The sequence below is a fragment of the Antrostomus carolinensis genome, unplaced genomic scaffold (assembly GCF_000700745.2).
Source record: "Antrostomus carolinensis isolate BGI_N321 unplaced genomic scaffold, ASM70074v2 scaffold24387, whole genome shotgun sequence".
Taxonomy (NCBI): Eukaryota; Metazoa; Chordata; class Aves; order Caprimulgiformes; family Caprimulgidae; genus Antrostomus; species Antrostomus carolinensis.
The window spans coordinates 26,982-36,935 of NW_010325677.1; the positions used below are offsets into that span (position 1 = coordinate 26,982).

Sequence of the window (9,954 nt, forward strand, 5' to 3'; positions counted from 1 at the left end):
GACATCTTCCTGTTAGAGATCATGTTGGATCAAAGCAGAGCTGTTTTTTATTTTCTTATCTATTAAGTGGATGTGTGAGAGAGAGAATGGGGGATGGGAATGTGAAGTTTTGCATAGTTTGCGTAGCTGCTACTTCTTTTATGTCCATTCTGGGAAAGGGCTGGAGGGACTTGTTTTCTGAACATTCATCTATATATGGACAATAGAAAGGAAGAAAGTCAGGGTAGACATGTTTCTGGTAATGCATAGCTCCACTAAAACATCTCTATGCATGTGAGAAATCCAGGGGTGTAAAACAGCACTCCTGCAACAAGCTGTAGATTGTGAGACAGCTTGTTTGTGACAAGGGCCAGAGTTGATGCTGTGACACCCATCTGCTTCTGAGGGCAGCAAGGCATGTGTTGGCAGTTATTTCAGCATTGGGTCACTACACCACCATAAGTGGGAAGCTGACAATTCTTCTTTGCATTTTCTATGAGACACTTGTCTTACAAATAGTCTTCTGAGTTTTTAATGTCTATGTGCTGCCCCAGTGTGAGTGCATCTTGAATACAACTTCTAGCAACTTTCCAGTGGAGCAGAAATTGCAGACTGGATCTACAGTTCAACAGAGCACTTGAGCTCTAGCTGGTTATTCTGGGATTAGTGCTGTTGACTCACTGTACCATTTCATTGCTGGAAATGGAGCCTTTTCTGTTTTCCGGTTATTTGATGGTACTTGTGTTAACCTTTTGATCCACCAAACTGCACCGCTTCCAGGAAGAACTGCAACTGTCCTTTGCATTTTTCAGGATTGCTTGCTAAGAAAGCTGTAGAAGCTGGTTTGACAGTGAAGCCATACATTAAAACTAGCCTGTCCCCAGGAAGCGGGGTTGTCACTTACTATCTGAGGGAGAGTGGAGTTATGAGTTACCTTTCGCAACTAGGGTAAGAGTGCTTATCTTTCTGTTGTCCTGTGCCTGCTTGACTGAAAGCATTGACAACAAGCAATGCAATAGAATAACTCTTTCTCTGTACAGCTTAAAAGATACGGCAGGTACTGTATGGCATGATCCTGCATGTGCTGACGCATTGCTGTTGTGCTGGCTGACTCTGTGCCAATGAGGGAAAAGGGCTGTTGCCTGCTGTAGCTTCTTGAAGACTCATGTTTTTAAGCAGGAAAATGGGTTACTTTTCAAGACTAATTTATGCAATAGCATAAATTACACTATATTGTTGTTCATCTTGCTAGATAAAACATTTCCCAGATCTTCATTCTGTGTGATCAGTCACTACAATGATAAATATAGAGAATTCTCAGAAATTATGTTTTCAGCAGTAATTCTTTTGTTAAAACAGTACATCTTCTGAAAGTAGCCCTAGCCAACTGCTAAGGGGTTAAATGTCTTGCTTCAAAACTGCTTTTTTTCACGGATTATTTTTGTGCTCTGTCTAGGTTTGATGTGGTGGGTTATGGCTGTATGACATGTATTGGCAATAGTGGACCCCTACCAGAGTCTGTTGTTGAGGCCATTACACAGGTATGTGGTTTTTCCTGTGTAACTTATTTTAGGTAAGCTGTTCTCTGTTGTGTGCTGTTCTGAGCTGTGTTACACTGTGTGCTAGCTCTTCTCAGCTGTGTGAGGAGTAATTTAATTCTATATTCACTTTTCACTTCATGGGAAGTGCTTTGGGATTGTTTGGAAGGAGACAGTTCGGTGACTGTCCAGTCATTGACGTTGCAGCACAGTGCAGTGCAGCTCTGCAGACCTGCTGTGTGTGTGGAGTCTACAAGCACCTCAGCAAACCTTTGTCTTACAGGGAGACCTTGTAGCGGTGGGTGTGTTGTCTGGCAATAGGAACTTTGAAGGACGTGTCCATCCGAACACCCGTGCTAACTACCTTGCCTCCCCACCACTGGTGATAGCCTATGCAATTGCAGGGACTGTCCGGATCGACTTTGAGAATGAGCCTTTGGGTAAGACAGTGTCAGGATGCTTCTTCTCACAGCTTATAAACTAAACTGTTTGGAATTAAGCTCTTCAGAAACATTTATCCTAGGGAGATGCTTCAAATGACCGAGTACCTCTGGGATACCAAGCATGCAGTTGTTAAGAAACAGAGCAACAAGGAGTCTGTATGGGGGAGAAATCGAGAAGCCAAGCCCGACCAGTATTCTGATTCCACAGGGGCATCTCTTTGGTTAGATCTGGGTGACAGTCTTTCATGAGTACCCTGACCTGGTAGACTTTCTTTCAGCAGGCAGTTGACCTAGCCAACCCTCAAAGATCCTTGCCAACCTAACTTATTCTATAAAGTATTCTGGGAGGCTATTGGAAATCACAAAAGAAGACATATGTACAGGAATCACCAAGTTTATGAAGCCTTCTTCTGTCAGACCCTTGTAGGCAAAATAAAGTGTGTCTCATGAGTGTTGATGAGGTTACAAGGAACACATAGCTAAAGGACACCGTGGTAAACTTTTTGTTTCTTAATGGCAAATTTATGCAACAAACATAACAATACCATTTTCTACAGGAATAAATGCTTCAGGGAAGAAGATTTTCCTGAAAGATATCTGGCCAACAAGAAATGAGATTCAGGCTGTTGAGCGTCAGTTTGTTATTCCTGGGATGTTCAAGGAGGTCTACCAAAAAATAGAGGTGAATTTATCCCTTAGGCAGTAGTTTGATTGATGCACTGTGCTATTCTGAAGATGTTAAGTAAGCTGATCCTGAAAATAAAATGAACCTTTTCCTTCTATTGCCGTTGCTCCTGTTCTGACAAGTATTCAACTGGGATTTTTATTTTTTTAAGTAGCTTCTGTTTAATTAATTGGTTCTTAATACAGTCATGTCCTGAAAATTGCTCTTTAATGATTTTTTTTTTTTAATGTAACATGTAGTTGATGTGTTTTAAACAGTCATCCTAGGCTGATATTAGAAAGTTAAATATTCCAGCTTCATGGATGTTTGTTTTTTTTCCAGCTGACATAAAACTAATTTGCATTACTCAATAGCATTCATATCGGGGAAAAAAACTTGTACTTGGTAATGTCTTCCTGCAAGCCTTTCTGGGGTGTTGAGACAAAATATTCTTAAGGTTTACATGTTTAGGAAAGCTGCTTAAGACTACTGATAAATACACTTGACAATTATAAAGTGTTATCTGTGTACATAGAACATGTTACTGTCAGAAAACTGGATGAGCAGCTCTTTTGTAATGAAGTGAGGATTTTCCTAACTCTCTTAATAGATAAAATCATTAAAAAAAACCAAAACCCAAACATAATGTATGTTGTCATAAGAATTTCCCTTGTGTACTTCTTAAATAAGAATTTAAGAAGTACACAAGGCTTTTGCTGAAGTCAGGTTTGTAATTTTATCTGGATTCTGAAGTGATTCCATTGCTTCTGAAAACTTAGAAATCAACAGGATGTTTTTGTTTGGTTTTCAGACAGTAAACGAATCTTGGAATGCCTTAGATGCTCCTTCAGATAAACTATATACTTGGAATCCCAAGTCAACTTACATCAAGTCTCCACCTTTCTTTGATGGTCTGGTACGTGCATGCTTTCCCTTTGAATCAAGCCCAAGTGTGTAGTGACCTTGACTAATGTTAAACGTGAAGCAAAGCCACTTCAAGGGGCCTGGGAGCATCTGTCATAGCCTATTGAGACCTTGGTTCTCAAATTTTAGGATTACACTATTGTATTTATTTGAATACAAAGGCATGAGTGAATCTGAAAATTGTAAGGATTCCTCATCATTTCAGGACTTTTGAAAAGGCTCCTTTTTCTTTTAAGCTGAAATACTTTTAAGCAGTCACAACACAAGTGAGGGAAAAGGACAGGAAATGAAACCCACAATTCTGCCTGCTGCATTTTGCACCGTATAGTTCGATGTTCAGATTGCTATTTCAGTACCGTTTAAAAGAAAATGCAGAAGTCCTGGATTTTTGTCTGCATTTGTGCATGTACCACAGGAAGCCTCAGCTAATTTTTTTGCCTCATCTGTTTTCTTCATGCATGAACTTGCTGACAGACAGCCTGGACATCATCTTTTGTTCAGGAGCATAAGAATTTTTAATGATGTTAGGTTTTTTTTTTTCTTTCTTTTAACTTGTATAAAAAGGGAGACTTTATTTTGCAGTTTGGACTTTTAAGAAAGATAAAGGAATTCTGTGTCATACTTTAATGATTTTGTTTGTATTTATGATGCTTTAGACTCTGGCTCTTCAGACCCCAAAAACAATAGAAGATGCTTATGTCTTGTTGAGTTTTGGAGATTCTGTGACAACTGACCACATATCTCCAGCTGGGAATATAGCAAGAAATAGTCCTGCAGCCCGTTATTTGACCAGCAGAGGGTAAGCATTACTTCTTGTTCTAAATTAGGAAGAGGAAAAAAGCCACAAGTACTATACCATGTTACAGGCACATATATCTGCTGTCTGGTCACATGTACTTGTATACCTTGACGGGTACCTGGAGAATATATAAAAGAAGAAAGAAAAGCATTTCTTCCTCTGCTGTTTCAGCAGCTCTCATCAAGTGTAAGAACTTGCATAGAGTGTGCATGTCTGTTACCCTGGAGAGCTGAAGACCTTTGTATGGAAGGAGAGGAAGAAGACAACTTTCAGGCTAGTTTTTGCAGTAAGTCTATTCATAAGTAAGGGAATCAGGATTTGTTTCCCTGTTGAAGCAAAATGGTCATGGTCCTTAACGGCAAAAATTTGTTTTATACTCACCTCTAGCATGTGCAACTATTTCATAGATCTACGCTAACAGGAGCTACAGAACATCCAGAAGTTTAGGTTTCAGTGCAGCTGCAAAAGCTGGCAAAGCTATTGGGGTTGGAGTCCAAACTGCTTTAAAATGTTGTCTTTTTCTATGGCCAGCCTGTAAGTTTAATACTCTGGGTTCAATTTAAGGTAAGACTAGGACTTACTGAGTTGCCCTATTCAGTCTTCACAGATAATATAATACTTTTATTCTCTGGTTTAGCACTTTTTACAACTTCAGTGGTGTTTTGAGGAATGTCACTAACATTATAAAAAACTATATTTCACTAGACCTTGTAATTCTGGAGAGGAAATTGATTAAAACAGTGTAATCTAGTGGAAACTTAACTGCTCTTGACTCTTTGGCCCTGTGCTATCAGTCATTTTGAAATCTAAATAGTCCTGCACTCATTACAAAACAGATGCTGTATGTCGTAGTTGCTGTTTGGATGTAGCCCAGTGCAAACAGTCCAATTTTCTGTCACATTCCAGCACAATTTTTGTTTACTAGTTAGGCTGGAGTGTCCCCTCATTCCCATATCTGTTTGCAAATGAACCTGTTCTTCTGTAGTTTTAACTTGTAGCAGGGTCTCTCTCTGCCTTTTAGATTTTTAGCACAGTGGTATCTCTACCTTTGTCCTGGATGCTAGGGTAGTATAAATAAAGAGGAGGATTTTCATTAACCAGCTGTTAAGAAAAGAACTGTATTGTATCTTCTGACCTAACATGACTTATATCCTTGCATCACTATCAGGTACTGTTTCCTAGGGCAAGAGATGAGAATACTATGGAAGCTGCCTGCTTTCTGTGACCAAGCAGTAGGCAGACTTCTATTTTTTAATTATATTTTGTTCCTTTCAAAAATTGTAAAAGTAGAAATATCAGCTACATGGATGCTGCTGCCATGATGGGAACTGTGTACATACCTGACTCAGAAACACCAGTTCATTACTTTCTTCTTTTAAAGCATAGATTGCTTGAGTCTAACACTGTTACCTTTGTTTTCTTTTCCCATAATAGCTTGACTCCTCGAGAGTTCAATTCTTACGGCTCTCGCAGAGGGAACGATGCTGTCATGGCCAGAGGAACATTTGCAAACATTCGCTTGGTGAACAAATTTATTGATAAACAAGGACCCCAGACTGTCCATTTCCCTTCTGGGGAAATTGTAAGTACACATGCTGCTCTAAACCGAGGCTCTTTGACAGTAGAGTGGATTAGAACTGGCTTTCCTTCTTACAGCTGGGGTCATTTGCTTAAGTGCCTTTAAAGGAACGCTAATGAGGAGACAGGAGCTGTATTGACCTAGGGAAGCAGGTCACACATACCTGTGTAACATGGTGCTATCAGGCATGTCAGTGGAGAGTATAAGCTCTGTGGGAGCGGTAGTGGAAGGTGCAGGTTTGTGTTGGGAGTGAGATCAGGCTACAAGCCTCAAAGCACCGTGTTGTTAATATCCTCAAAGTGCCGCTTGGCAGAAAGTGTGGGTTTCTGCTGTTTATGTGGGGACACTTTTTTCCTTGTTTCCTTGGAACTATGCTTCCAGCTCCAAACAGCGTGTAAAGTGTTTGGCATCTTCATTCCAGCTGGATGTGTTTGATGCTGCAGAAAGATACAAGCAGGCTGGCCATCCTCTGATTGTGCTGGCTGGGAAGGAATACGGTGCAGGAAGTTCCAGAGACTGGGCAGCTAAAGGACCATTCCTCTTGGTGAGTGACTACAGTAAACTAGGAGGAAGACAGTATTTAAAAGTGCATTAATTTGTCAGGAAGACTAGCTTATGACCAACATACTGGGTAGCTCATTCTCACTTTTGGCAGCAAGAGCTATGTGGAAATCTCAGGTACCTCAAAGAGCCACAATAGAGTTGCAAAAGCTATTTAAATATTAATAGATCCTGTTCAGACTGGAAACCTTGACTGATCTTCACCTAGAAATCCACAAGGCTACACCAGAAAGGCCAGTTTCTTTACTTCTGCTTCCTATAACCCAGTAAATCCTGGGTCTGCTTCCAGCTGCCTCCTTCAGCTCGCTTAGCAGGGGAGACAGAAACAGGAAGAGAAAAGTAGTGTCAGTGAAAATGAAATTTAGCATGGCTTCACCATGCAGACTGCAGGGATGCTTGGCAGTATTGTTACAGGAGCCTAACAGAAATCCATCTACAGTGAAATACCTGTTTCGTTCTTTGTCTGTCCTGTCCTATGCTATTTAGCAGCCCAAACGCTAATTCAAGCTTTCTCAATGTGGAATTTGTGAGAGCAATAATGTATGTATTATTCAACAAAGTTTTAGGAGAGTTTGTCTAAGTTTTTGGTTTATTTTTTTCCAGTAGTGATTTTTTTTTTTTTTTTTTTTTTTTTACCTGCTTTAACATGTATAAATTTAGAAATTAATTAAACTGCATCCTGGAGCTTGTAGTGTAGGAGGGGAACACTGAATTAGCAGTAGTTATGTAAATGACTAGTGGTGTGCAGGATTCCTGAAAGCCTGTGTAATTTTTTGACAATCAGACTTCTTTTAAAGATGTTTGAAAGTTAACGTATAATCAAGTCATGCTGGACAGTCTGCTGTCAGGCAGATCTGCTGACTGTACCAGTCGCTGGTAAATGAAATGGAGGGGACCACAAATGAGCCGCTTTCCTTCTTACGAGCACAGAAAGACTTGAACCATCTCCTGAACCATGGAGATAACTCTACCTGTTGTGTATTTTGCAGGGTGTTAAGGCTGTGCTTGCTGAAAGCTACGAGAGAATTCATCGAAGCAACCTGGTAGGGATGGGAGTGATTCCTCTGCAGTATTTACCAGGAGAGGATGCTGGCGTTTTAGGACTCACTGGACGGGAGCGTTACACTATTGTCATTCCTGAAAAACTAAAACCACAGATGAACGTCCAGATTAAGGTATGAGACACCTAAGGGATTAATTTTCTGAATCACTGTAGTTTACTCAAAATTAACTGTCTCTCCAAACCATGTGCTTTCATGTGGCCGTAAGCTTCTCTCACTTGAGGAAGGGAGAAGAACTGAGATGGTGAAGGGTCATTGTAACAGGGATTTGCTCTGTTGGGATATAAAAGCAGCATGCCCAAACTATTTAGCACAAAGCAGTCCTGTATTTTGGACCAGTCTTTCAAAGTCCACTATAAATTTTTCTGTCTCAGCTAAATGTTTGAAGCACAATAGGAAGTGAACTGTAAGTATTAACTTAAAAGAAACTAATGTATTTAAATTTAAAATTAATTTTAATTTTTAATTTTTAATTTTAAAATTAAAATAATTCATCGATAATTCAACTGACAGAATATTGAACACTGCAGCATTCAAAGTGAAGTCTAAGCATATTCAGCATAAAATCTTGTTAAACTTCAGGTCCTGTATTTGAAAGCTTGCTTTTTGTCTAGCTTTGTCTCCAAACCTGTGTCCTTTTGGGAAAATTACTAGCATCTATGATAAAAATTTGGTTTATTCTTGATTGGAACATCTGTAAAACTGACTTACATAACCTAATAGTATAAAAATCTGGTTTTTTTCCTCTGGTTAGCAAAACAAATCTACTTATTGTATGTTCATTTAATGCAGGTGGTCTCCCTGGATTAGTTTCTAACTGTAGTTAATTACATGTACCTCACTAACTGCCTTGAAATGAAGAAAGTATAGAACCCAAAGAGTTGGTCATCTTATCAGTCACAGATGAACATTGTGTATTCATCTGGAAGTACCTGACTAGGGGAGTCATCAGTAAAACATAATGGTTTTATTCACTTCATGCATTTGTCTTTGTGCTTTTCTGATTCCCAAACACTAGGCCTTAAAGAAAACTAATGAAATTAGTATTCCTGTTTTATCTAAACCAGAAGAAAAACATTAAGAATTAGTATAACCACTTGAAAAGGATGGTTGGCTTTCATGCCTTTAGGTTTATATTAACAATAAATCTAAACGAGGCAGCAAATGCAATGCAAGGAGATAGATACCATGTTTATTATGGTTTGTTTTAAGCCACTTTCCTCTCAAGTGGCTGGCTGAAGTCTAGCCTGGAAAGAAATATGTCAAGTGCCGGTTCACTTTAGCATTCTATCACAATTTCTTAAGATGGCAAACTATGGTAATAGTCCTTGTTTTACTCTGATGCCATGTAACATGTAAAGTTCTGATGCTTGAATGACTTTATTTGACCCCAACAGCTGGATACCGGGAAAACCTTTCAGGCTGTCATGAGATTTGACACTGACGTGGAGCTCACTTACTTCCACAATGGCGGCATTCTGAACTACATGATCCGTAAAATGGCATCCTAATAAAAAACAGTAAACAAAAACGTCCAGGTACAAGCCTGCTTCTGGTGAGCACAATAAAATTATGGTAATCATAAATTTTAAAGCATGAACCATAAAGTGAACAGTTTTTTTCATGCATTGTACTAGAAAGCTTGTTTACAATGCTGAATTATTCTGTATATCAGGAAACTGGACACGCTTGCCCAATTAAAGTCAACAGCATTTATTATTTGTTTTTTTTAATGGTGGTTGGCTTGACTTACCTTAGAATACAGTGCAAAAGCCATTAAAATACTGCTGGAGTCTGTGGAACTGTTGAAGATTATGTGCTGATTTCATATATTTGGTCCATTTAGTTTGACTCTGAAGTTAAGTTCTATGCTTGTATCAGTGGTCCAAAATTAACTGACAGTATAAAAAATAATTTTTATTCCTTCCTGATTACCTGATATTGGCTTGCTTTCTTACTCATCTGACCAGAATCTGAATCTAATACTGAAATTAATTATTTACCTGTTTATTAATTTTTAAAAACATGAACTTTGTTGTTTAAAATCTAAGCCTTCGTGGAAAGGTGGACCTGTTGGGGATAATATTTCTAATGGATAAAATTAAATTTATTTTCAAGAAGTTTGGTGGTTTTGTCATGTTATCTTTGATACCAAGATGCAGAACAAAGCTTTGACTTTAAACTCTTCTCATTGGCCCTGAAGGAACAGTCATGCAAGTCTTGACTTCTCATATTTTAATTCTTGTTTCTTTGAAGATAAGTCAAATCAGCAAGCGCTTTAAAGTGCACAAGTTTAACAACGTTTCATAACTGTGTCTGTAGCAATTCCTATTTTTCTGAGAGAAGTCTGGAATCTGGATAGGGAAGAGGGATTTGAACACACTAATCACAGAATCACAGAATGTC

General features: G+C 38.9%; 1 protein-coding gene across 1 annotated transcript in view; it reads left to right on the forward strand.

Moving 5' to 3' along the window:
- Positions 1–9,160, forward strand: part of ACO1 (aconitase 1) — a 25,230-nt gene extending 16,070 nt beyond the window's left edge. Inside the window, exons 11-20 of the mRNA XM_010171329.1 lie at positions 792–927; positions 1,436–1,520; positions 1,801–1,957; positions 2,518–2,642; positions 3,436–3,540; positions 4,205–4,347; positions 5,782–5,929; positions 6,348–6,470; positions 7,477–7,662; positions 8,946–9,160. Of these exons, the coding sequence (XP_010169631.1) occupies positions 792–927; positions 1,436–1,520; positions 1,801–1,957; positions 2,518–2,642; positions 3,436–3,540; positions 4,205–4,347; positions 5,782–5,929; positions 6,348–6,470; positions 7,477–7,662; positions 8,946–9,059 (1,322 nt within the window). The 3' untranslated portion in view covers positions 9,060–9,160. The remainder of the gene's footprint in view (positions 1–791; positions 928–1,435; positions 1,521–1,800; positions 1,958–2,517; positions 2,643–3,435; positions 3,541–4,204; positions 4,348–5,781; positions 5,930–6,347; positions 6,471–7,476; positions 7,663–8,945) is intronic.
- Positions 9,161–9,954: the final 794 nt, after the last annotated feature.